Here is a 27,104-nt window from a genome sequence, read left to right as displayed (position 1 = left end):
TTTTTTTTTTTTTGGTTGCTGAATAATAATATTAACAGCATTTTAAGTCTGCCTATAAGATGCTGTTTTCCCTTAGGTCAGATTCCATATTTTGTTTCTTTGTCTCAAGTAGGAGCACAGAGCCTGGCACTGTGTTAGTGTCAACAACTACCTGTAGACTGACCAGAGAAGTTAGGCCATCACATGTGTTTTGGTTGTATAAGTGTGCTAGGTCCCTGGACTTTCTCCTTTCTTCAAGGGTCACTGGAACTGTAAGCCTATGAATTGTTTTGTGACTGGTTCAGAGATGCTTAGGGAAAAGCCAAACTCAGCCAACAGCCAGTGGGTCAGGCTGTCAGGAAGGCTGATGACAAAGCCTTTATTCTTAGTCTCTCCTTTGTTTCTAGAATGCAGTGGAGGTTTTGGCAAAAGATGAATGGCAAGGAAGCACTTTCTGACATTTACATTTGGATGTAATATATTTAATAATGATGTTGTCCCAGTGGTCACTGTACAGAATATTTATCCCACTGCATTCCTGTTATTTGTCTTTGTAGAAAATCTTGATGATGAATAGATTGAAAGAATTTCTGTTACTTGGCTCATGAACTAAATTCTCTTCAAGACCCAGATGTGTCTTACTGAGTCTGTTTCTGGCAGTTTCTATGCACAAATTATCCCATTAACCTTCCCAGAGATATCTTGAAACGTCTAGCTGCAATCTTTCGATTTTCTGTTAGCTCATTCATCATAATTTAGCTTTGACTGCTTAAACAATTCCCTCTGCTTTCTCTGTCATTGAAATTGAACTTTCAACACAACCATTCTTTTCTTTTGGGCTATATCTTCCTACTTCTTCTCTAATGTTTGCTTTAGGCTCAATTTTGCTTTTTATTCTACCATAGGCCTTTCAAAGAGGTAGAGGGCCTTTTAAGAGAAAGACTGAATTCACAGGAATGTGATGATAAAGGAAAATTAAAGTTAGACTTTTTCATCTTAGTGTTCACCCTGCTTTTCACCTTTTCACCCTCTTCTTCCACAGCATACAATAGAGCCATATTTTTCAAGACAATTAAAAATAAGGTGCTAAGTCATCCTTTTATATGTCAGGCTATTAAGCGTTCATTCCTAGGCATAGACTAGTGTACTATGTGTACAGGCACAATGCTAATTAATCCATAAAAGATGAATATGACAGTTAATGCCTTTGAGGATTGCATAATTAATCAGAATGATGGGCTATAAGTTATAAATACCGCCTCTAAACTACTTTTTTTTTAATTTCCAAATTAGGAAACTTGCTAATCTCAGAGCTTCTCTGTGTAGTGACCTTAGTATAGTTTCTTTTTACCATCTCAGAGCTTCTCTGTGTGGTGACCTTAGCATAGCTTCTGGTGTGCAATAAAATGTTCAGTATTGGTACTTATACTGGTAGATTATACAGAATAAGTAGAAATATGAAGAAGGAAGTAGATATGACATCTCTTATATTTACTCAAAGATGCTTTCACAAAGAAAGTAATACTGGAGGAAATTGCACATATTAGGGGATAAATATAAGCTACATTTAGAGCCCTAAGTAATTAGTATCTGTAGCATGAGGGGGCAGGGGACAGGTAGAGGAAATAAACATGGTGTGAGGAGAAATTTCTGAGATAGGGCAGGAATTTGAATTTGATTCTATAAGGTCTATAAGGAATGGGGCTCATTAGTGTTTCTTAAGCAGGGATTCTTAAAATTAATTAGTGCTAATGAAAGTTTCTGATTCATTCATGTATGTCTCTTTTAGGTATCACTTGCCCTGGAGCCTCTGTCAGAAACGTATGACACCTACAATCCTCTTCCTACCACTGACTTGACAGAAAATGTGCTTTTATCAGAGCAGGGATGCAGAGAAAAAACTGAACCCAGCAATATCCAGTTTCTGGTTCCATCAAGGCCTCATGGGATACCTAGCACCAAAGCTGATGGGAAAGAGTTAGCAGCCAATAGTAGTAGATCAACCACTCCAAGGTGATTACCACACCTAGTACCAGTCAATCTGGTATTAGCTGACTCTTATTGTACTTACAGTTTCTGTCTTTCGTTTATGCGTTGGTAAAAGACTAAAGGCAGTTGCATGTAAATTTTAAGTACACATTATGTTCCCGGTCCAGTACTCGGTGCTGGGCATATAAATTAATGAGATACAAGTCCTGCTTTTAAAGATCAGTCATAAGCTAGTAGAGAAATCAACATACAAATAAATAATCATGCAAATATGATTAGCTATGGCTAAATCATATACAAATGCCGTAATAGATGTCTGTGAAGGAACAGGCAGTATTTTGTGAAACACAGTGGAGTAATTGAAATAAATTTTACTGCTAAATTGTTTATGAAGCATTTGCTTTGTGTCACGCTCACTGCCGAACTTTTTATTTCATGGTCTCACTTCAGCTACAACCACACAAGCATAGGGGAAGAACACATCTATTTTTTACTTCATCTGGGAAATGAAAAACAGGCTTAAAAAACACCTAAGCTACTCTGCTATAAACCACTAATCCATTTTCTATTTCTTACATGGTGGATGTTACTCTAATGGCTAAATATTGCTGAAGTTCTCCCTTTTTTTTAAAACAGGGGGAAGGACCACTTGTACTTTACAGAGAACTCTGATGCAATGAAGGACTCTTTCTTTGGACTTCAGCCCCATCTTAATTCAGGACAGAGTTTAGAGTCTATGACTATGAAAGACAAAGCTCCACAAAAGCAGATGTCTCTTCTCAGCAATTCTGAATTCCAACCTCAAATCAGGACAGTTGCCAAAAGTCAGAGTGATTCATGTGTTCTTTCTTCAAACAACCCCCCCACCAAGGACCTTCTTTCAGGTATGTACATATTTGTAAATGCAAATCTGTAGTGTTGACTGCAATTACCCTGCTTTTTTGCCAGCCACCAAAGAGAAGTAAAACTTCTGTTTGAACTAAATAGCCAAATAAAACTGGATAATCTTACTAGCTTTCAGAATATCCCACCAAAGACTACGCTATTAAATCTCTAGTCACTTGTAAAAAATTAGTGGGTGCTTATAATTATAGGTTTAAGGAAGAAAGCATTTTAAATGAACCTGACTATGGAGAGAAAACCTTCACCATAAATAGCTATTAGTCCATAATTTTTCCCCAAAATTTAAAGCTCGTACAAGCCTTTGTCTCATCACTCACTTGTCTTATAAATAGCATTTATTTATACCACTGTGCAGAGGTTGATACCAAATCTATTTCCCATTCTGAAAACTATTGATCTCAGTGGGAACACTCAGTGCAACAGCAACTGCTGATCTCATGCCTGGGAATTAAATATGATTTGCAGCCAAAGAGAAATATAAAGAAGTCAGTTTAACTGTGTAAGGACTTAGATTAAAAAGCAAATAGGGGCCCTCCCTGGTGCCGCAGTGGGTTAAAGCACTGCACTGAGAAGCTAAAGCCACTTCCCCATGAGTTTGATTCCCGCCTGCCCCAGAGGTGACCACATGGCGCCGCAGACCTCTCCTGACCCGCCCGCTGCTCCCCTCAGCAGTGTACTTCATCGATCTTCCTGTTCTGCTCCCCACTCTGTCTCTGGTGAAGCCTCTTACCGCCCCTGAGCCTCTGGCCTGTACCCCAGTTTTGTATGTACAAATAAATAAATCTTTAAAAAGAAAGTCAACTTTCCTTTAAAAAAAAAAAAAGCAAATAGGAATTGAACTCCATAACTCATGTTATGGAGTGATACTAAAAAAACAACTGAGGTACCTTATATTATATGGCAATTAAAGGTTAATTATATATCTATGTTTTGTCAAAAACATGAGAGGTAAAATTTCCAAAGTAGAATATCATCATTAGTGAAAAAGTCTTTTTACACACACACACACACAAACACATACATATACATTGTTCATTTTTGTACAAGTTTGTTTTCTCAGGTGTATTCCCCACAGAATTCCCACCACCAGCTCACCTGTGCACCATCACCTTAGTCCCTTGTGCTTGTCCCTCCCCTGTTTTGACTGATCTCTTTCCCTCTCCCTCCCCTGCTGCATGTCTCTGATTTATAGTTTGCCTGCCAGTTTTGTTTTTTTTCCTCCCTGATCCCTTGTTTGTTTCCCCTATATTCCTCCTATAAGTGAGAATATCCGATATTTTCCTGCTGACTTATTTTACTGAGCATAATCCCTTCTAGCTCCATCCATGTTGCTACAGATGTCATGAGTTCATCTAAAAAAGTCTTTTAAATAACTATTGAGCTGCATGATTTACATGAGCCACAGTTTTTTAGCATTGGTAATTTAATGCTTTGTGTTTTGTGAGTATGAGGTCTTCCCCTTCAAGTGTTGTCACCACACCACAAACACCACCAAAATTCCCATAGTTTGCCACCTTAACCCCTCCCCACTTTGTTCTCAAGATTTTTTTATGAAGAAATTTGTGCTGTTAATATTTTTTCAAGCGAATAGCTTATGATCCTACCTTTTATAAAATATACGCTCATAGACTATATTAACTTTAGTCTTTAATGCAACCTTAAGCTATGCTAACAAAAAAGAAAATTGCCCTACAGTGCCCGCCACTTGTTAGCTCACAGCTGGAATATTTTGTGTAAACCTGAGCACCAGGCATTGAGAAACATTTGTTCTCTCATTAAGCAATCATCCTACACCTACCAGATGTCTGGAACTTTTCTATGTATCAGGGATACAGCCATTTAAATTTTTTTTAAGATTTATTTATTTATAATGCAATACTGGGGTACAGACCAGAGTTGTGAGGCATGACAAGATTCACCAGAGACAGAATGGGGAGCAGAACAGGCAGAGTGACAAATACACTGCTGAGAGAAGCAGTGGGCAGGTCGGGAGAAGTCTGCTAGGCCATGTGGGTCACCTCCCTGGCAGGGGATTGAACTCAGGCTGCAGTGGCTATTGTCGCTTCATAGTGTTATGCTTTAACCCATTGCACCACGAGGGAGGGCCCATTTAAATTTTTTTTAAATGATACAAACCGGGAATGCAAACTATTACAACCACTATGGAAAACTGTTTGAAGGTTCCTCAAACTGCTAAACATGGAGCTACCATACGACCCAACAATCCTATTCCTAGGTATCTACCCAAAAGACACAAAAACACTTATTCAAAAAGATACTTGCACCCCCATGTTTATTGCTGCTTTATTCACAATTGGAAAGAGAGTATGTAGTGTTAGGTAGGTGAGAGGAGGAAATGTCAGTTTTACATAGGGGTAGCCAAATGCCCAAAAATGGATGACTGGACAAAAAAGATGTGGTACATATATACAATGGAATATTACTCAGCAACCAAAAAAGAGAAACACATGTCTTCTGCAGCAACATGGATGGAGCTGGAAAAGATCATGCTTAGTGAAATAAGCCAGAAAGAAAAGGAAAAACACCAGATGGTTTCTCTCATAGCAGGTATATAATGGAACAGGCAAGAAAATAATAATAATAATGAACAGTTATATACCAAAGACATTTTGTGCGGGTAGAGTGGGGAATGGGATCAAAAACAGTGGGGGGAGAGAAATGCACTGGACTGTGGTGATGGCACATGGGTGATTTGGTTTATGGGAAGCCCAAGGGGATTGCAAATGAGATGGAAAAATGCACAAAATGATGTAAAAATGAACTATTATATTAAAAAATGCAAACCATTGTCTTATGGATTTTATATTCTAGATAGAAAGACCAGCAATAAGCTAGAAAAATTAAGTATGTAGTGTTAGGTAGGTGAGAGGAGGAAATGTCAGTTTTACATAGGGGTAGCAAAGGAATGCCTCATTTAGAAGCTAACTTTAAAGATAGAAAGAAATGAGTTCCTTCTGAGGAGAGTAACTAGACTAGTGAAGGAACCACCAGGCGTTGTTTATCCTAAAGAAAACAGCTACCATCTATTGAGCATTCATTATGTTCTAGCTACTTTGCCAAGTATCTTATATACATAAATATTAATAGGGTTCATTTTAAAATGACACAGTCTCAGAGTTAAGGAGCTCCCGCCCTTCAAAGGGGGCAGTTGTTACTAAGCTCTGGTTCATTATTATTTTAGACTTTAAGGCTAAACCCACTGCCTCATCCTACTGTAGGTTTGTGGTTTACCTAGCCCTGTGCTGGCCAGTTGTTGAAACAAAATATGCTAGCTATAACCCATGAGCTACCACTGTGTAATGCCTTCCATAAGCATGACTGAGATCACAAAAAAACATATTCAGTGTTTTAAGCCAATGTTACCTCAATAAAAATAATTTCATTTTAAAAAAAGAAAAATATTTAATATACTTTAATATTAAAACTATTTTAGAGAGAAAGGAATTAGAGTACTAAAAAAGTTACTAGGATCAGTAGGTTTAAAGATAAAACAAACTGTGGTTCAGCTTGAGTTAATAATTTGACCTGTGTAAAAATGTCAGGAGACTGTCGGGGGTAGAGAATTCTGCATCATTCGAAATAATCAAGCATAGACCGGTCGGTAATCGACTAATGAAAACTTACAGATTGGACTAAATGATCAAGTAGACATGATCATGAAAGGTTTTATCCAACTTCAAGAATCTGAGGGCCACATTAGTAGGTGTAGAGCTGAGGTCATGGGAGGGATATAACATACATATAAACTTAATTATCTTCCTAGTTTTTACTGTCCTGACATTATACTAGTAAAGGGGTACAGAGGTGAATCAGCCAACCAGCTGGTATTAATGAAACACTGTTTATGCATCTTTCTTATAAAACTTGGGGTTTAGAATAGATAAGAAGTTAGAAGCAAAATCAGAGTGTAAGCCTCCCTGTGTTAAGCAGGGACTGTGCATGCAAGAAGGGTAACTTGTGCTGGACCTACCTGAGTAATTACTAAGTTGAGGTGCAGGACGGTGCCATGACATGTCTTCTAGCGTAGGCATTGGCTTTTTCTTGAAAAGGGGAGTTAGGTGTTCTTGTTGTCATGCTTTAGACTTAAGAGAAGTTTTTCCAAACCATGGCTATTTCAATGAGAGGCCACTCAATGAATAGCTATAGTTAGATTTGTCCTACTCATCCTTCTCTTGCATATTTCTTTCCTAAAACCTGCTAGTGGTGCCCATCCCCATTCAGAGGTAAATGAATCATAAAATATCACCATTCCCAGAAGAATTTGTTTTTAATAGTGATGAAAACTTTAAACTCATTCTATTCAACAAGTGTCTTTGGAGTACCTATTTTATGTCAGTCATTGTTTTCAGTATTGGGGTTAAGATGATAAATAACATATAGTCCCTATTCAGTCTAGTCTAGGAAACAGTTTAAAGCAGATACATTACAGTTACATATGACATATGCGAAGTGGAGGCTTTTAAAATATTTATCAAATGTCTGATGCTGTCTCAGGCAAAGATACAAAGACCAACAAGAACCAACCCCATGACTCAAAGTTGATTGGGTGATACAATGATAGAGTTAAATTCCTGGAATTTTGTTTAAGGTATTGGAAATAGCTGGATATGGTTAGATCATAAAGTACAAGTATATTATCTCCCTAGAAACATCTTTCTAGAGAGGTATCAACAGAATAACTATTTTTTTACATAACCCTGACATCAAGTAGAATGTATTATTGACACTCTTTATCATTAACTAAAAGGAGAAGGGTTTCTTGTCACAAATTAAGCTTCTTTAGCTAGATTTCTAAAGTTAGCCATGTTTTCCTCACTCTTTCTCAATAAACAAGACAGCCATTCTGCTTTCTAGCTGAATCCCCCCCAAATTTTTTTTATTAAAAGCAAAAGAAATTCAATGAATTCTAAATGGAATGTTCTGCAGACATTATTTACATAGAAAAAAATGCATATCAGTTAAGTGAAAAAGCACTTGCAAAAACTGTATGCACAGAATGCCATTATTCCAAAGAAAATAGACAGGTAGACAGATAGATAGATAAAATATAGAGACATATGCATAGATAAAAAAAACTAAGGAATGTATCAAAATGTTAACAATCAGTGTTCCTGGTAGTGACTTTAATGGGTAGGTTAACTTTCTATTGCTGCATGGCAAATTACCTAAACTTAGTTGATCAACTGTTGACAGATTCCAGTTCCTTGCTTTTATAGCTGAGGTCCTATTTCCTTACTGGCTGTCATCCTGAGTCCACACTGAGTTTCTTGCCAGGTGGTTCCTCCAGCTTCAAAAGAGCAAGAATACATTAAATTCTTCTGCTTCAAATCTCTGACTTTATATTCAGCAAATATTTAGAGAAAACTGATTTTAAACCTTTTACGGTTGATTGACTTACAAAAGTAACTAAATTTGCAAAATCTCTTCACAGTAATACCTAGATGAGTGTTTGTGTCACTAGAACAAGGTAGGTATATACCACAATTCGAAGTTCTTAGGGAACCGTCTTAAATTCTGCCTTTAAACATGAGTGATCTTTATTTTAGTTTAGTTGTATTCTCACATAAGACGTTGGACATGATTATTTGCAAGGTGTTTTTAAGCTGTATTTTGAAATCTTTGTATTAACAAGTGTTAGATGTTTGTGTATCTGTTTGACTTCCTTTCTTTCCCCTCTGGCTTGCCTCTCATATCTTTATTTTTAGAAGCAATAAAACTCTAGACTTGAAGATAGGTACAGGGTGTGTAGTCTCACTTATACGTAAGCATCTGTAGAACCCCGAGAACTCTACGAACTTAAGTGAGGTCATATATGGTATCATTGAAATCATATGCTGTGAAGTTGTACTGGTAATACAAATAATGCATGCATAACTTGGGCAAGTTACTTATCCTCCTGGCCTCAATTTTTATATCTGGAAAATGAAGGTAATAGTACTGACTATTCAGAGGATCATTGGATAATGTAAGTTAATAGTTACACTTGAGAGTAGCAATAGTTACATTTTAGAGTAGTTCATACACATGGTAAAGATTTTAATGCTACCTGCTTATGTAATTGTTAGTGTTAAGTAAGGATGAAGTAAAGTTTACCTATAAGAAAGTCTACAGACTTCATGTCCTTTATTAACCTGCTGAATGATCTTCGATAAATCATTTTTTTCATCCATGAAAGTATAAACTTGGAATAGATTTTCACCATAACTCCTGTTAGTGTTTCTAAGAATGATATTAAACCTATTTAGAATAGTAATATAATTCAATAAGGTATCTAGAAACAAACAAAAATACATATAGAGAGCGACTTTACTAACCTTATGTACAAATACCAATTGGAAGAGTCAGTGTGCGCTTACAACTTCCACAAGGAGGTTGAGAGGCTTCACTCATTGCTATGTGATGCTAATATCTTAACCAATATACATTTGTTATAAAGTGAATGTCTTAAGAGAAGTCTCAGGCGAGTGGCGAAGGCAGACAATGAGGCCATCCTAGTCCACTGTGTCGAGTCCTGTGATCACAAGGTATAACATACTACAAGTATTTCTGTTGGAGTTTAGATTTTTCATATTTGTTTTTGCCCTCTTTAGCGCTGTTAGAACAAGGCAATAAACTGCGTAATGCCATGGTGATTTCCGCAATGAAATCAAGCCCAGATGCTAGCATGGTTTTGGATGAAGTTCAACCCTCTATGAAGGAAGATTTCCTTAAAGTATCACCACAGTAAGTTACAGAATAAACATGAACCCCTGATAGTTTATTATTTAATAGTTGTTAATAATTTTTTTTTCCAAGTTAGGGACTAAATAATCTTGGAACTGTTGGGCAAATTATTTTTTTAGGTGTAATTAAAATATAACATTATCTCCAGTGTACATGTAACAATGTGATACTTGTATATATTGTAAATTTACCATCACAGTGATCTAGTTAATAACCATCATCATGCAAAATTGCAGTGCTTTTTCTTTGTGGAAAATAATTCTTTTTTTTTTTTTTAAAGATTTATTTATTTATGCATACAGTACTGGGGTACAGGCCAGAGGTGCAGGGTTGGTGAAAGGATTCACCAGAGACAGAGTGGGGAGCAGAATAGGCAGATTGACAAAGTACACTGCTGAGGGGAGCAGCAGGTAGGTCAGGAGAGAGATCTGCCGTGCCATGTGGATCACCTCCAGGGTGGGGATCAAACTCGTGCTGAAGTGGCTTTAGTTTCTTTAGTGCTGTGCTTTAACCCACTGCACCACCAGGGAGGGCCTAGAAAATAATTCTTAGTATGGTAGAAAAGAACCCTAAATTAGAAGTGAAGATACTCAAAATCTTATCCTAGCACTGGTACTTGCTATGTAGTTAAATGACTAGATTCATTACTTTCTCTGAACCAGCATGTTTATATATATATAATGAAGATATTTTTTCTTTTATCTCTCACAGAAATGTAATGAGTTTCTAATATAGGAAAGGACTTTATAAATTATGGCATTCTGTATATATGTGTGTGTATATGTGTGTATGTATACATGTGTATATAAACTAATTCTAAAGATTGTTAAATTTTCCGTGTTGAACCATCTCCATATACTATCTCTTAGCTCAATTACCATTTACATTTTTCCCATATGTTAGCCATTCAGAAAGTATTTTTCCACTTCAGAATCAAAGCCTTGCCGAGGAATCAATTGAAAGACCATGATGAAGACCATGTCCTCCTTCCAACTGAGAATACATTTTGGAAACATGACATAAAAGCTGATACCAAGGCCATACAGCTGTTACTAGGCAGGTAAGAGTTTTGACTAGCTTTCTTCCTTTTAAATTCTTTCTCCAATTTATTGTTAACAGCTTCATCCTAAAGCAACAGTTTCTTAAAATAAGTCATTATAGAACAAGTCTTGACATAATTAATCCTAAATATATTTTTGATTGATAGAAGGCAAATTTATGAATTATTCTTTCTTCACAAAAATCAACATTTAACACTTATGTCATTGAATTATAGTTTATCTTTTTTTTCCTCACTGCTAAACCATAAGCAATACAAGGGGAAATTTACCTAAGCCTTCTCCACATCATCTGAGCCTAACACCATGCCTGACACATAATAAGTACTCAGTAAAATGTTTGTTGAGTTAATAAATGAGATCAAATTATTGTCAGTAGTGTATTTTTTTAATACTAACTTGGTATTTCAGAGGAGGGAGAATATAATTTTAAAATATTTATCATTCTGTCTAATATGTCTTCTGTTTAACATGTCTCCCTCCATGTTTAGAAAATTTTCGTTAGAGAAAGAATAGCTGAGCTGAAACTTCCATCAAAGTCTTTGTACTTATTGTTGTTGATTTTATGTCTGCAGTGCTGAACTAGCCCAGGGTCATTACTGGGATGGACTAGGCTCGCCTCCAGATTCCCCATCTCCTGGGAGTGATGTGTATTGCAGCAGTGAGCCAAATGACCCTCAGTATGACCAGAGTCTCCTGGAGAACCTTTTTTACACAGCACCTGTAAGTCATTGAATCTGAAACTTTAGAAATTAGAAAACAGAAGTATGAATAATATTAGGTACAGGTATATTACCACTTGCCATACAGAAAGCTATCCATTTTATCTACACCTTGTCTCAGAGTCACAGCAATCTAAAGAGGAAATTATTACCCTCACTCACTTGATAGATGAAGAGATAGGCCTCATAAATTAATTTGTCTAATGACAAACAGCAAGTCTTACAGCCAGGATTCAAATTCAAGTTTCCTTGACTCAAAGACTTATAGTCTAGAATACAAACCACAGAGTTTTTCTGAGGAAAATCTAATACAAGTATAGCCCCAGAAATATCCTTCACTAGTATCTTTTCCAAATACTACAGGAACATTTCTATTCACAGGTGAAAAATTTCTGTTGACCCTTAGGACAAGACATTCTGTTTTCAGGGAGTTCTAGTTTTTTTCAAATATTAAATCATATTGCATTCATTGCTTTAGCATCTTCTAGTTTATACATAATAAACCCAATGCCTTTTGCATGACTAATCGTCTATACTTGTGAAGATTGCTATCATATTCCAGATTTTCCTTTTCTCTGGTTCAAAAAAGATAACTGAAATACTAGGTAGTTTATATTAACTCTCTGGTAAGCCAATGAGGTATACCAGGGTGCAGAAGAAAGAGAACTTTTACATAAGATTATCAGGAAAGAACATAAGAAATAAAGGGTTTTAAGTGAAACTTCAAAGAGTGTTTAGAGAGGTAGAGAAAGAATATGAATTGTGTGCAGAAAGAATTTGTCTGGAGAAGCAGTTTGTACACTGCAAGAATTGGGAAGAGATTTCATAAAGAAAAGAAGTCGACAAGGCAGGCTAACATATTGCAAGTAGTGTGTAAATGGCTTTCATGTCAGATAAGGAGGAAATGATATGATTAAAATAGTGTTTCAGGAATGTTAATCTGGCAGTGATGAAGGGAGCTGATTGATAGAAGAATAATTGGAAGCAGATAGGATGCCATTGGGTTATTGGCAGTGTGAGAGAATCTGAATGAGAATGACAGGAAAGGGACTGGAAAGGAGATGCATTTAAAAGAGATTATGAATTGTTAGGCTCATCTTACTTCCTATCTTAGTCATCACTGATACTTGATTAAAGGGAAAAGGAATTTACTTTTACTCTACATTTTCTGTATGACTAAGTCTTACATGTTAATCTCTTATTTCTTGGGTTACCTGCTGTATCTAGCAAATCTTTCCATTACAGTCCTTAACGTATCTTATGGCACAGTTCCTCTTACACAGGAGCATGTCTTCATGATCTTTTTACTATCAGTACAGCAACGACCTGTGAGATACTAGGTACACAGTGAATACTTAATGCATAAAGGAATGAATGTGTAAATGGCACCAAAATAATCCCCCATATTATTTGAACAAAATAAGTTCAAAAAATGTGGACTAAAAGGTTGACCAGTTGACCATGAGGCAGTGGAAAGACCAAGAAGTTAATATACTTCTCTGGGGTCAGTGTTTGATGTTCTTAATATTGAATAATGCCAATGGCTTAGAAATTCAGCATTATTACCTGGTTTTTCTGATTTCAGATTTTTTTTTTAGCTTTAGAACACCCTTGTTTACATTTATTCTCATTTCCTCCAAGCTGTGAACCCATCTAGATTCTGATTGCATTATCAATAACTATTTTTCAAAGCTGCTACTTAATAAAGAAAACCTGTGGCAAAATCTTTATAATTTCACTTTGAAAAAAACTGTGTTGCCTCCTAGAAAGACACTCTGATCAAGCTTATTTAACTTTTGGTTTTTTACCATTAGCACTGGCCATCACTAATTATGTACCCTGAGAAACTAAAAAGGGACTCCTGGAAATGATAAACTTAAAATAAATTTTGGTCTGTATCCTGTATTTGTATTATTAGGGGGTTTGTTTGTTTGCTTTTAATTTGTAGCCAACTAACTGTATCACTTTCTTTTCATTTTGGATTTTGTGAATTAAGAGGTTGATCAGTACATTATGCTAGCCACTTTGTCTCTTAATAAAAATAAAAATGCAATACAAACTTCAAGGCATAAATAATTCATGGGGGTATAATGTACAGTAAGATGACTACAATATAACTGATAATACTGTACTCTATATTTGAAAGTTGCTAAGAGGATAAATTTTAAAAGTTCTCATTATAACAAAGTAAATTAGAACTATGTGTAGTCATGGTTGTTAGTCATTTTGCTATATATACATATATAATTATTATGTTGTATACCATTTTACATTTTAATTATATCTTAGTTTTTTTAAAAATTAATTCCAGGGGCCTTAGTCCCTAGTTTCCCCCATTAAGGGGCTTTGTGAAATGTAATAAACAGTTAATTTTAGCAAGATTAAAGGCAGAAGCAAATCATTAATAGTATAGAATGGTTTAAAAAGCGTGGTCTTAGCTTCCATGTAGTTAAGTGAGATTGTACCAGTTATTTTGCCTCACATTGTAGTAGAAAAACAAGCTTAGGAGATTAAATTCTGACTTTACTACCTACAGCTATGAATCATATGCAGCTTCTCTCTCAGCGTTCATTTTCTCACTTGTAAAAATTGTCACGCAGACATCATACAGGAATGCACTAGACATACACATTCAGCACTTAACACAGTACCCTACATTCATAGCAGGCTGTTGTTGTTAGAATTTAAAAGGATCTTTTATATATATGTGTGTGTGTGTGTGTGTATATATATATATATATATATATATATATATATATATTTAAACTAAACTTGTAGCTTATTTTTCTGAATTTTAGAGTATTTTTGTATGGTAGAGAGAATCATGGGATTATCTCCCCGATATCAATTACCTCTTTAAGAGAATCATGTGTGTGCAAAGATGAATCTAATTACCTATTGGAGAAGTGTTTCATTATCATTACCTCCAAAGAATTATCTTTTGGTCCCTTTCTTTCTTTTTCTTCCCCCATAGAAATCTAATACCAGCTTCAGTGATTTCTTCAGTGAAAATGATGATAATGTCCCTTCTAAAAAAATTAATAAGTCAAAATCTCATGCCAAATCTCCTAAGGTTCTGGATTCAAGTGATCATAAGCTAAAGAAGACAGAAGTGGGCAAGAAAAATAGGTGAGCCTCTTCATGAATGTTTATTTAGAGGCAAAAGCAAAGGAAAATTATTTCTGAAGATCCCCTAATGTGAAATGATCTGTATTTGTTCAACTTCATTAGATTGGTTAAGTGAGTTATAGTAACTCGTCAAGTAACAATCCTTAAAAACATTAATAGTGGGCCCTCCCTGGTGGCGCAGCAGGTTAAAACACTGCACTAAGAAGCTTAAGCCAGTTCCACATGAGTTCAATCCCCGCCTGCCCTGGAGGTGATCAGACCTCTCCTGACCCGCTCACTGCTCCCCTCAGCAGTGTACTTCATCAATCTGCCTGTTCTGCTCTCCACTCTGTCCCTGGTGAAGCCTCTCACCCTCCACATCTCTGGCCTGTACCCCAGTTCTGTATGAATAAATAAATAAATAAATCTTTAAAAAAAAAACAAAAACATAATAGCATGAAAAGGTAAAATGGACCTGATATAAGAATTAAGAAAAAAGGCAGAATTCTGTATTATGTGTATGCTGTGACTGCACACAATCTTGAGATCCTCTTTAGCTTATATAGAAAATTTGCATAAAGTAAGCAAATTAAAAAGAATACACAGAAGTGACAATTATGAGTAACTAAAGTAAAGCCTGTATCCCTGGTAAAAGACCTAATTGTGTAACATCAGTTTGTATGTTTGTGTATAACTCAGCCGTTACAATATAAACATGTTTTTACATTTCTTGAGATCTCTTTAGCTGTAGGTTAGGGGACCAGATTCTAACAGTTATAGCTACTTCTCAGTCTTTGCCAATTTGTGAATTAAAATGCTTGCTGCCCTATGTCTTTCCTCTTTTTGTTTGTGCAAAGTAGATTGTCCATGTCGGGCCTCTGACCATCTACTTCATTGTCTATGAAATTCTTTCAGAAATTTGGTTGAACAACAGATGCCATCAGTAGCACTGGAAGATGCCCAAGTGATGACACTGAGTGTGGATAAACTGTCCCTCCTGGGTAGAACGCAGTCAGTCAGAATCATCATCGAAACAATGGGAGTCCCTCCAGATAGTCCTCAGGTCACCCTTGGCAAAAAAAGCTTTCCTGGGGGACCACCTAAGCTGACACCAACAAAAAAGCGGTATGTCTCTAACATGAGAAAGCTAAATCTGACTTTTCAAGAAAGTGTGTCTAATAATAATGAAGTGCATAACACTTTGTGATTTCAAGTGCTTTCATATGTATCATTCAGCCAATGAAAATGTATTAAATCCCCCTGAAGGTCCTATGTACTATACCATGTAAGTAAGAATAGAAAGAAAATAAAGACTTATGATTCTGTCAGCAGGAGAAAATATTTCAGTGACTATTGACAATATAAGCCTTTCAGAGCCAAAAGAGATGGTTTATATTAAAATTGCTGTGGGATAACAAGGCAGGGAATCTTTAATTCTGCCTAATAGGATTAGGCAGAAGATTTGAACAAGGAGGTAAGTCCTCTGAGAATCTGAGATAATGTGAAAATAGGACCTTGAATGATATATTGTCAGTTAGGAAATAGGATTATTATTGGCTTGTTTTCAAATAAAATTTTTTGTCTTGATTTTTAGCACCTTCTTTATAGAATATCATTTTCCTGTGGGCTTTTCCAAAAGTGGAATGGGAAAAACATCTTTGATCACAGAAGTCGTTCGACTCGCCTCCAGTAAAGTTATAGATGGAAGTAAGCAAGAGACTGCCTTTCCGCTCAGACACTTTGAATCCCTAACCACTCATCTGAGTTTCATATGCTCATGGAATCTTAGAGTTAGAAAGACGTTTGAAGTGAATTTACTCCAGTATATTGTGAGGAAACCCAGAAGGGTTATGATTGTCCTGATGTAAGTCAGTAACAGCTGATATTAGAACTCAGAACTTCTAACACTTAGATCATGTACTTTCAAAATTGCTGTTTTGCTTCCCTTTTTTAAAAGCATCTTTTTAAAGAAATCATCATATACCATGTAATTACCTATTTAAAGTTAACATTCAGTCATTTTTAAGTATATTCACAGTGCTGTGCCACCATCACCACAATCTTATTTTAGAATATTTTAATCGTACCTGAAAGAAATCCCATACTCAGCACTCCCCTCTCCTCATTTTTTCCTTCAGTCCATTCTGGACATTTTTTATAAATGGAACCATACATATGTGATTTTGTGATTGACTTTTTTGACTTACCATAATATTTCTGTCAATGTGGTTTGTGTAAGTAGTACTTCATTCCTTTTTATGACTGCATAATATCCCATCTGCTGATGGGCATTTGAATTATTTCTACTTTCAAGCAATTATGAAGACTATGTAGTTAATTTCACATACATATATGCTGTCATCTACTTCAGTTATGTACTAAATCATATGGTAACTTTTAATTTTTTGTGCTAGCCTGTTTCAAACAGTTACTCCACCATTTTATGTTCTTACCAGATTCTCTGTATCTTCATCAGCACTTTTTATTTTCCATTTTTTAAAATTCTAGGCATCCTAGTGGATGTCATATGGTATCTCATTGTGATTTTGATTTGCATTTTCCTAAAAACCAGTGATATTAATCATCTTTTCATGTGTTTACTGTCTACTTGTTTATCTTTTTAGAAAAATGTTAAATCCCATTGTGCTGTTAAATATTTTTATTATTGGAAACAAAGTGTTCTTTATATATTCTGGATAGAGAACCTCATTAGAATTTTGATTTGCAAATATTTTCTCCCATTGTATGGACTGACCTTTCATATTCTATATAGTATCATTCGCAGACAGAAGTTTGAGATTCTGATGCCATCCATGTGTCTTTTTTTTCTTTTGTTGCTGGTGTTTTTTTTTTCTTTTTAAATAATTCTAATACAAAAAGTAAAAGTTAATATCATAACCATTCATGTTTCTGACACTCAAAATTATCACTACTTTTCAAACAGATTTTGAGAAAATTTTTGCCTTGATTCTTCAGTTTGATCCATAAACAGTAGTATTAATGTTCACTTTCTTCTCTGGGAGGACATGAGAAGTAAAGAAAAGGGTCCTGACTCTCCTCTACACTTCCTGTGTACCAGAGTTATAATGGATTTTTAGATTTGGTTTGGTTTTTTTAACTAGATAGCATCACTCATTCACATGGCTCAGAATTTCAAGAGCCCTTCTTTATGAACAGTTTTGTAAACTGTATTTTTCCTAAGACTTTGTACATGTTTTAGCAAACATGCTTATTTTTTTGCCCTCTTCCCATTTTTATCCAAATATTAATATATCATATACACCTTTCTGCACCTTGTTTTGATAGTATGTCATAGGAATTTTTTCATAGACATAGATAATATGTTTAGTCCCTTATTGACTATATAATACCTCACTGTATGGTTATGTCATCATTTGTAGATCAGTGTTTAAGCTATTTTCAGTCTTTTGCTAACAAAAATAGTACTTCAGTGATGAGTAATCTTGTGCCAACATTGTTTCTTGCCTGACATAAGTATAATCAGCATAAGTATCAAAAGTAAATACTTGCCCTTAAGAAGAGCACCTAATGTTCTTTAATGTTCTATTTTACTAGATTCATTATTTCACTTTCTTACCACATTAAGGAAGAATTTGGGTATTTAAAATTCTTTTCTTATGCTTACTTACTGGCTGTATGGTTTTATTATTGATAGCAACAGAAGCTGTGCTAGGAAATTCACTGATGACATTCCAGAGAGGTTTTAGGTAGAAGTGAAAGGGAGGTGAGCAGTCTCAGATATGGATTGATGCTAACTGCTTGTCTGGCATGATATGTGCTTCTACGTCTGGTTCTCCTTCTAGGGGTGAAATTCCAGCAACGATTTGTATTTCCAGTACACTTCGGTGGCCCAATGATAGAACACTGGTGGAATTCCAACCTCACTTTCCAAATTTACACAAAGAAACCCCCACAAAAAAAGGTACTTAAAGTCATTTTTGTCTTTGTCTTACCACTTACACCAAGGATTTAGAGCATACTTAAAATTATATTCTTACCTAAACTTGGATTTCAAACAACACTCATGCTTGTAATTATTATGTCTTAAAATTTTGAATTTTTGTTTGTTATAGGCCAGATATTATACTAAAGGCTCCACACAAACATACTATCAAATTTAATCATTGCAAGAACTTTGTGAATTAAGTACATTATTGTCTTCATTTTATAGATGAAGAAACTAAGGTTTAATAAAGTTAAGTAACCTGTCTAAACTCATTCAAGCTAAGAACACACAAAATGCAAGACTCATTACAAGTCTTCTGACTTAGATCCTAAATTCGTAACCTCTTTACTCTGCTTCCTACTAGGGAGAGTTGACTGGCTGGATATAGGTTATTAGCTTTAATTTGAGATTCTACTTCCTGTTTTCAGGCAGAATTGCCCATCCAGCTAATTCCAAGTTTATAAAATCCATTTGCAGCAATACAACTATGTTATAAGCAATTTTTACCTCCTTTAATAAAAGAATAATCTTTATAATCTCTGGCCTCCGCTTTGGTATGTACAACATAAGGAATGTATCTTACTTATTTTTTTCAGAGACTGAATAATACAAGTTCTTATTTGAAAATATAGCAAAATAGGGAGGGGAGTAAACCATAATTCCACAACTTTCTAACAAGGTTAAGATATTTCAGTATATGTACATTGAATTACCTAGGTTATGTCTTTTTTTCTAACTATGAAAGAATTGTGCATGATTTTATCAAAAACTTGGGAAATGTTTTTAAAAAACCAAAAAAATCACCTATCTTTTCATGAAGGAGTAACTTGTTAATATTTATGTATATCTCCTTTGCCTTCTTCCAAATAAATACAATGTTGTATATGTGTAAATTTTGACAGTAAAATTTGGTAGTAAGATAATTGTGCATGTAATTTTTATCCTGTTTTGTAAAATTTAGTATTAAGGGTTTTATTCATTTTTTTTCAAAAATACATATTTAGTCTTCCACATAATTTTACAATAACTGATGATTTACTATATATAATTTAGTGCCTCATTTTTACCACGTATTTTAACAAATATTATTTCAGACTTTCATTCTATTATAGGAATATGTTATAATTAGCTTTGAATTCCTGAGTATTGGAATCTAGCTATTAGTAACTGTTAACCTTTTAAAATTAAAAACTGTTATGCATGTTTTCGTGTAAAATTATTTATTGTTTCTTTAAAATTCCCAAAATCGAATTAGTAGACAAGAAATATGAATATTTAAACTTTTATACTTGGAGCTGAATTTACTACCTAAAAGTATGTTGTTAATTTATTTTCCTAACATCACACCTATGACAGGTTCTGTTTCTCAGTAGCCTTGATAGCATCAGGTATATTAAGCTTTGTAATTTTTTCCAGTTTTAATGGCAAAAATTTATATTTAAGTTTTACTTTTTTAATTTTTGAGAGAGAAATTGGACATACTTTATGAAGAACTAACTCCTAAAACATATAAATAGATCTCCTCCAAACCTCTTTGTGATTCATAAAGCCCTGTATAATATGTGGTCCAGAGAAAAGTAGTAACTTAAGAGAGTTGTCTCAGCCAAATAATTAAGCTATTTAATTCAAGCATTGATTCCTTTACAAGTCATATGTTGTCACTTCTGTTAGAGTCCCCTGTGACTACTCTTTAATTTAACCTAAGCCTTTTCTTTCCTTCTCTCAGCCAGAGGTGACTGGGTCTGCATCGCTGCCTTTGCGAGCTGTCATTCAGTCTGAGCTGCTTTCTTTCAGTGACCAGCTTCCAGTGCAGCAGGAAAATGGTCAGGATCCTCTTGGCCCCCTCAAGGTACCTAGATAGGCTTCAGGTAGTAGAACATTTATAGCACCCACTTTATTGACAGGTGCTGAGACTACCACTATAAACAAAATTAGGATCTCTGCTCTTGCAGTTCATATTAGAATAGGGCAACAGATGTGCTTTGAAGGAAGTACATGGTATGGTGTGATAATACCTGCGAGGATGTTGAAGATGGGGATTAGAGAGACCACCTCTAAGGAGGTGATATTTAAGGTAGGATTTGAATAATGAGAAGGGCCCACCAAATGAAAAATAGCATAAGAAAGATTATTTCCAGACAATAACAATAACACACTAAGGCCTTAAAACCAGGGTCAGCTCGGATAGAACATTTCCACCAGTTAATGAGCCAAGAGGAGAATGATTAAAAGTAAGATTGGACAAGCAGTCAGGAGCATATCATTCAGAACTTTGTAGATGAGTGTAAAGGGTATAAATTTTATCCTAAGAGCCAGGTAAGGACATGAAATCTGGGATTAATACTTGATTTGCATTTTTAAAAGATTGCTTTGTAGAGAGTAGATTTGAGGAGGAAAGAGGCAGAAACTAGACTGTTGCTTTAGTCCAGAAAAGAGACAACTTACCCTAAAGTAGTAGCAAGAAAAGAAGTAACTGAGTTTAAGAATTTGGCTGTATAATTCATTGCTTCTTCCTCATATCCAAAAGCATCAGTATGTGGCAGAATGTGAATGTGTGGCTTTAGTATAGCTTTGACTGGTCTTGGTGAGCTTTTGGAGTTATCACAGCCATGTATATCACACTGCCTTAACTCCCCTTTGCCCAAAGAATAAAAATATAGGGCTCACCATACCACCACAGCCTCTCTTGTAGCTTCCTATCGACAGCCAATCAAACAGTATTAACAGTTGTTAAGCTACCTGTTGCTTCATGCCACTGTGACTTTGTACTTGATTTTCAGGCTACTCCCTGTTCTTGAAAGCACTCTTTCTTTACTCTCTCCCCTCTTAGTCTCTTGGTAATAAATACCATTTAGCTTTAAAGGCTTGCAAAGAAAATATCACATTACTCTTTGCTATCAATGTTTTTTGTTTGCTTTGCTTGCCTAGATCATTCTGGGCTGCAAGATTTCAAATCAGAAAGGAGCAATACAATACAATACAGTACAATAAGTACTACTGTAGGTAGATTGTTGTCTGTATTCAGTAAAGCAAAGAAACTTTGCTGAGTGCTTTAAATAAAAGTAATTTATCCTTAGTAATTCAGTCTCATTAACAGTGACTGTTGTCATTCTTCATCACATAATCTTGAATCCTTTTTAACTTTCTACTTTCTAATATCTTTTAAAAAATAATTTCAAGCTTAAAGAAAATTTACAAAAGTAGGACAAAGACTATTGTGATTGCACACGGGTGATTTGGTGATGGGAAGCCCACGGGGATTACAACTGAGATGGGAAAAGGCACAAAATGATGTAGAAATAAACTATTATATTATTAAAAAAAAAAAGAACAAAGAATTCACTTAATTTTCACCTGGACTCACCAATATTAACATTTGTCACATTTGTTTTATAATTCTGTCAGCCTCTTCCCTCTGTCTTCTTTCTTTCTATCTCACCCTGTACATTCACTCAAAACACTCACACACACACACATACACACACTTTTTCTGAACATATTAGAGAATATGTCACAGATATCATGCCTCTTTCTCCCTAAATTTTTATGTGTCTTCCATAGGTTTTAACATTGTATGTTATAAAAATCAATTTAATATCGATACTATCTTTATTTATAATGCATAATCAGATTTCACTAATTGTGCCCAATTTCACCTATCCCCAGAGCCCTCAGGATAGAGTCAAATACTTAGTTTGGACTCTAGGATCCTTTGAGAACTATTTCTACTTCTCTCATCTCAACTCCTGTCACTCTTCCCTTCACATGACATAACCCACCTGTGCTCCACTATTTAGAGTTTCCTGAATATCCTCTCTCCCTACCTCTGTGCTTTTACATGTACTCTTCTGCTGCCTTAGCAGCATGACTCCTTCATGACTCCTGTGAGGCAGAGATTTTTGCACTAGTTAGTTCTTGCTTCACTTTAAGAAACCGTTATTTCATCCTAAATGCTCTCTCCCAAATTCCCGTTTGTAGGTTAGAATGTTGTTAGTTTTATCCTTTTGGGTTTTGATGAACAGAAATGTGTTCAAGTTACTTTATATGATTGGAGTTTCTTAAATGGATACAAAAGTAACCCTGTTCCACTTCTCTCTGCCCTTCTGATAACTTATTGTCATCATGCTTCTATCAATAGTAGCCTTTATATCAGTTTTTTGCAGTTCAAGATTATCACACTTTTAATTGTCACCCCTCGAATCTCCTTCAGTTTAAAATAGTTCTGCAGCCCTTCCTTGTCTCCCAGTATGCTGCTATTTTTGAAACATAAAGCCAGATCTTTTGTAGAATGTCCTCTGTGGGATTTTCCTGAGTATTCATCAAGTCCCATAGATTACTAAAAGCTTCATTATTTCAGGATAAATCTCCTTACCTTTACTCTACTGACTCATTACTATAGTGTATGTAAGGTGGTGATTTTCTCACTCCTCCATGCTCCATGCTCCATGCATTTATTAACTGGCATTCTACTGCCCCTTCTCCCATATTTATATTGGTACAGACTTTAGATTCTCACATTATTCAATAAGATTGTAATCTGTTACTGTTAATTACTCATTTTGTTGCTGAAATTGTCTTAAATTTGGGCAGTGGGAACCCCTCCAACTAGAGTCTGTGCTTTCAATATGTCTCCATCCTTTTCTGAGCATTTCCTTATTTTTCAGCACAATATGGCATTCATTCCAGGTTCACCTTGTATTATTGATAAATTATCTGCTTAGTTTTTCTTAATCCTGGTAAGGTAATGTACAAGCAGTCTATTAGTGCTTTTATTATTATGGTATCTGAGGATGATTTAATTTATTTCCTAACTCTGATACTACTCTTAGCTGCAAAATTCTGATTCTGATTCTAGAAGACATTCTTACTAGCCATCTTCCTTTGTGTTTTATAGGTAACTGTGGAGCTTATTCTGGATAACAAAGATTTCAATGGCATCAATTCTAACTTAAGTAGTAACACCAGACATACCCCACTTTCTGCCCTATCAGAACCTAGCCAGCGTGTTACCTGTATCAAACATCCACAGACACGAAATCAAATTAATGAAGAAACTGTAAAGAAAGCAGAGAATTTAGTGTTCCCCAACCCAAAGTCATCAAGCCCTGCTCTGCCAGACCCTTTACCCTTCATGGATGTGCCAGCTTCCCACAATTTAATAAATCACACAACTGGGTCAACAAAAGAAAGTACTTTGCTCTTGCATGTGCTATTGATGGTACCAGATGGGAAAGATTTCATTACTGGAAAGTCTGAGAAACAACCACCATGCAATATCTATTTTAATTGCAAACTCTTCAGCACTGAGGAAGTAACAAGATCTGTCATTGCCTGGGGCACAACACAACCAGTATTTAACTTTTCTCAGGTAACTTTTTAAATGTCTTAACTGTTTCTGTTTCTATTTGGGATATATGGGGGTGGGAGGCGATATATTTCCCAAATCATAATTTCATTGTGAAAGAAATCTAAAATGTTCACACAGAGAGAAGGCTTTGTAATTATCTTGTGTATAGAATATAGATGAGTAGAAGATCTGCCAACAGTTTATGTTTTTTTGTGTGCATTTCCTTCTGTCCTGTCTCAGTTGGTATGATTTCCCACTCTTTCTCACCTGAGTTCCAAGTTCTGTTCCTTTTTGCTTCTTCTAGGACCTTCATCTCCCCCGCCTCCTTCCTTTTCTGCATCTCCAGTCTTTACTTTTTACTTTTCTCTCATTTATTCCTTTGCTTATTTTAATACTCATCATATGTGACTTTTCTATCAAAGTTGATGCTATTGTTTAAATGGTTTTTTGTCTTGATTTTTGTGACTCACTTGTCATTTTCCTCCTGACTTAACAACTGTTCTGTTCTGGCCATTGACCACAAAAGGCGAGAAAAGAGTGGTGGCCTTAGTACTTTTCCCTTTCTCTTGCTTTTAAGTATTGGTTCTCCTCGTGATTTCTGTATCCTCAGCACTCTTCCAAGCCATCCCTCTTTTCTGTCTACTCCCATAGCTTCAGCTATCATTTTTATAAAGATAATTACTAAATCACACTTACATAGACCGCACATTTCCCTCAAGTTTCAGATCTCTCTATCTCTGCCTGTTTATTGTCACCACCTAGATGACTCAGAAGCATATTACACTTGGCCCCCTAACACAATGCCTGGGATATTACACATACACAATAAAAATGTATAACTAAAAGAAGGAAACCAAATTTGTTAAAATCTGAATTTATTATTCCTTCCAAATCTTTTCTTCCTCCTCCTGTCCACCCTAAGTTATAATTACTTAGAAATCCAAACAGAACCTGAAAGCTGTCCTTGACTCTTTTCTTACATAATGATTTACCAAGTGCAATAGATGCTGGAAACGGAATTATCTCTAGAATGTATCCTCTTACCTCCAACCCTCTGACACCGCTTTTATTCAGCCCTTCCTCTCATTTTAATAACCTTCAGACTGGTCTTCCTGTTTCCAGTCTTTACCTGTTCAGGTAAAGACTTTGCTCTGTGCAACAAGAATAATCTTCCCAAAATACTAACCTGGTTATTTTATCCCCTTACTAAACATTTCTGTGAGGCATTAAAACCTTCAATATGGAGTTCATATGCTTAGTTTGAACTCTAGGATCCTTTGAGAACTCATTGTATTTCTCGTATCTCAAATCCTGTCACATTTTCCTTCACACAACATAATCCAGCTGTACTCCGCCACTTAAGAGTTTCCTGAATATCCTCTCTTCCTACCTCTATACCTTTACATGTGCTCTTCTGCTGCCTTGGCTTTCTCTCAGCCTTCATGAATGACTCCTGTGAGGCAGAGATTTTTTGCACTAGTTAGCTCTTGCTTAACTTTAAGAAACAGTCACTTCATCTTAGAAGCTCTCTCCAAAATTTCCCTACTTGCATGTTAGAATGTTGTGTTAATTTTATCCTTTTGGGTTTTGATGAGCAGAAATGTGTTCAGGTTACTTTTTATGATTGAAGTTTCTTCAATGGGAATCCTCTTCCTATTCTCTGCTTCTCTGATACCTTGTAGTCGTCATGGCGTCAATCATTTCTAGTGTCACTCTTTTTGCCTCTCACATTTCTCTGGGCTTCACCGGTGGGTTTTACCTTTTACCTCCCCTTTACTGTTGCACTTGTATTAGTGCTTGGGTTCCTTGATTTTGCTGCTAATAGACAGAGCTGATCTTGGTTCTAGATCTCTAGTTGTCTTTGTGACTTTTTCCTCTTCCATCTGGTTGGCCAATTCTGGAGTAATTTTATCTGGAAATCCAGATAAATACTTGACTTTGCTATTTACCATGTCATTTATTGGGCAGAGCTTTTCACACTAGGCCATACCACCCAACTAGTGGGCTGGATGCGCTTTGACTAGGTGCTCTCTTGTCTGGTGAGTAGCCATCTTTGCTTCAAAAAATATCTATCTCAACAAGGGGTTTGCAAATGAGATACACTGTCCTAGAAAGGGTCAGATGAGCTTAGCAGACACCCTCATTAGCATGTCTTTAACCTTCTCTTTGTCCCCAAAGCCCCATCTAGGTGAGCTTTGTCATCAAAGAACTCATACCACTTTATATTTGGTCCTGTATGTCAGTCTCTAATGCAACCTGTTGTTTCGGACTGAAGGTAGTGGGTTTTATTTTAATACCTTCAGCTTCTAGAATTGTACATAACACGCTATATTCTTATAGAAAATGTTTGTTGATTAAAAGTTAATCCTTGTGTCAGGTGTCTTGTTATTCCTCTCCTTAGGTGATTCCTGTTTCTCTCTCTTCCAAATACCTGGAAAGGCTTAAGAACAATGTGATGATAATTGAAACGTGGAACAAGGTGCGGAGCCCAGGACAGGACAAGCTGCTCGGGCTGGTGAAACTCCCTCTCCATCAGTTTTACATGTCATTCAAGTAAATGATCTTTTGGAGTATTCTTTATTTTACATATTTACTTTGTATGGACTGAAGAGGAATTCTTTGACTTGCAAACATGCTTCACTCAGTAATTCCTTGGAGAATATTTCTGTTTTACCACAGTTGCTATTCTTTCCCCTACAGTAAAACAGCCTTAAAAATACTGCTTACCGGGCCCTCCCTGGTTGCACAATGGGTTAGGACACAGCACTGCAAGCTGGCGACAGCCACTTCAGTGCGAGTTTGATCCCCTGCCCCAGAGGTGACCCACATGGTGCAGCAGACCTCTCCTGACCCTCCCGCTGCTCCCCTCAGCAGTATACCTTGTCAATCAGCCTGTTCTGCTCCCCACTCTGTCTCTGGTGAAGCCTCTCACCGCCCCTGCACCTCTGGCCTGTACCCCAGTTCTGTATGAATAAATAAATCTTAAAAAAAAATACTGCTTACCATGTTTGGTAAGAACCTTACATACATCAAGTCTTTTAATTCTCAGAACTCAGGTAACTTATTTTTCTCTATTTTAAGGATTATCATTTATCAGAGCACTAGGAAGTTAGATAGCCCATCACATTCATTGAAGTAGTAGGATCAGTGTTAAAACTTAGAGAGTCTAGGCCCTCCCTGGTGGCGCAGCGGGTTAAAAGCACAGCACTGAGAATCTGAAGCCACTTCCGCATGAGTTCGATTCCCGCCTGCCGCCTGCCTCGGAGGAGACCACATGGCGAGCCAGA

General features: G+C 36.0%; 1 protein-coding gene across 2 annotated transcripts in view; it reads left to right on the top strand.

The window, feature by feature from the left end:
* Window positions 1-27,104, top strand: part of C2CD3 (C2 calcium-dependent domain containing 3) — a 100,790-nt gene that overhangs the window by 10,667 nt on the left and 63,019 nt on the right. For both annotated transcript variants that reach the window (XM_004683194.2, XM_004683195.2), the window contains exons 4-15: window positions 1,769-1,992; window positions 2,605-2,852; window positions 9,483-9,615; window positions 10,547-10,675; window positions 11,249-11,396; window positions 14,370-14,524; window positions 15,419-15,628; window positions 16,098-16,210; window positions 18,328-18,446; window positions 20,197-20,319; window positions 23,365-23,838; window positions 26,219-26,370. In XM_004683194.2, the coding sequence (XP_004683251.1) occupies window positions 1,769-1,992; window positions 2,605-2,852; window positions 9,483-9,615; window positions 10,547-10,675; window positions 11,249-11,396; window positions 14,370-14,524; window positions 15,419-15,628; window positions 16,098-16,210; window positions 18,328-18,446; window positions 20,197-20,319; window positions 23,365-23,838; window positions 26,219-26,370 (2,228 nt within the window). The remainder of the gene's footprint in view (window positions 1-1,768; window positions 1,993-2,604; window positions 2,853-9,482; window positions 9,616-10,546; window positions 10,676-11,248; window positions 11,397-14,369; window positions 14,525-15,418; window positions 15,629-16,097; window positions 16,211-18,327; window positions 18,447-20,196; window positions 20,320-23,364; window positions 23,839-26,218; window positions 26,371-27,104) is intronic.

Source organism: Condylura cristata, unplaced genomic scaffold (genome assembly GCF_000260355.1).
Source record: "Condylura cristata isolate star-nosed mole 26May11 unplaced genomic scaffold, ConCri1.0 scaffold00015, whole genome shotgun sequence".
Lineage (NCBI taxonomy): Eukaryota > Metazoa > Chordata > Mammalia > Eulipotyphla > Talpidae > Condylura > Condylura cristata.
This window is presented reverse-complemented; position numbering and strand designations above follow the sequence as displayed.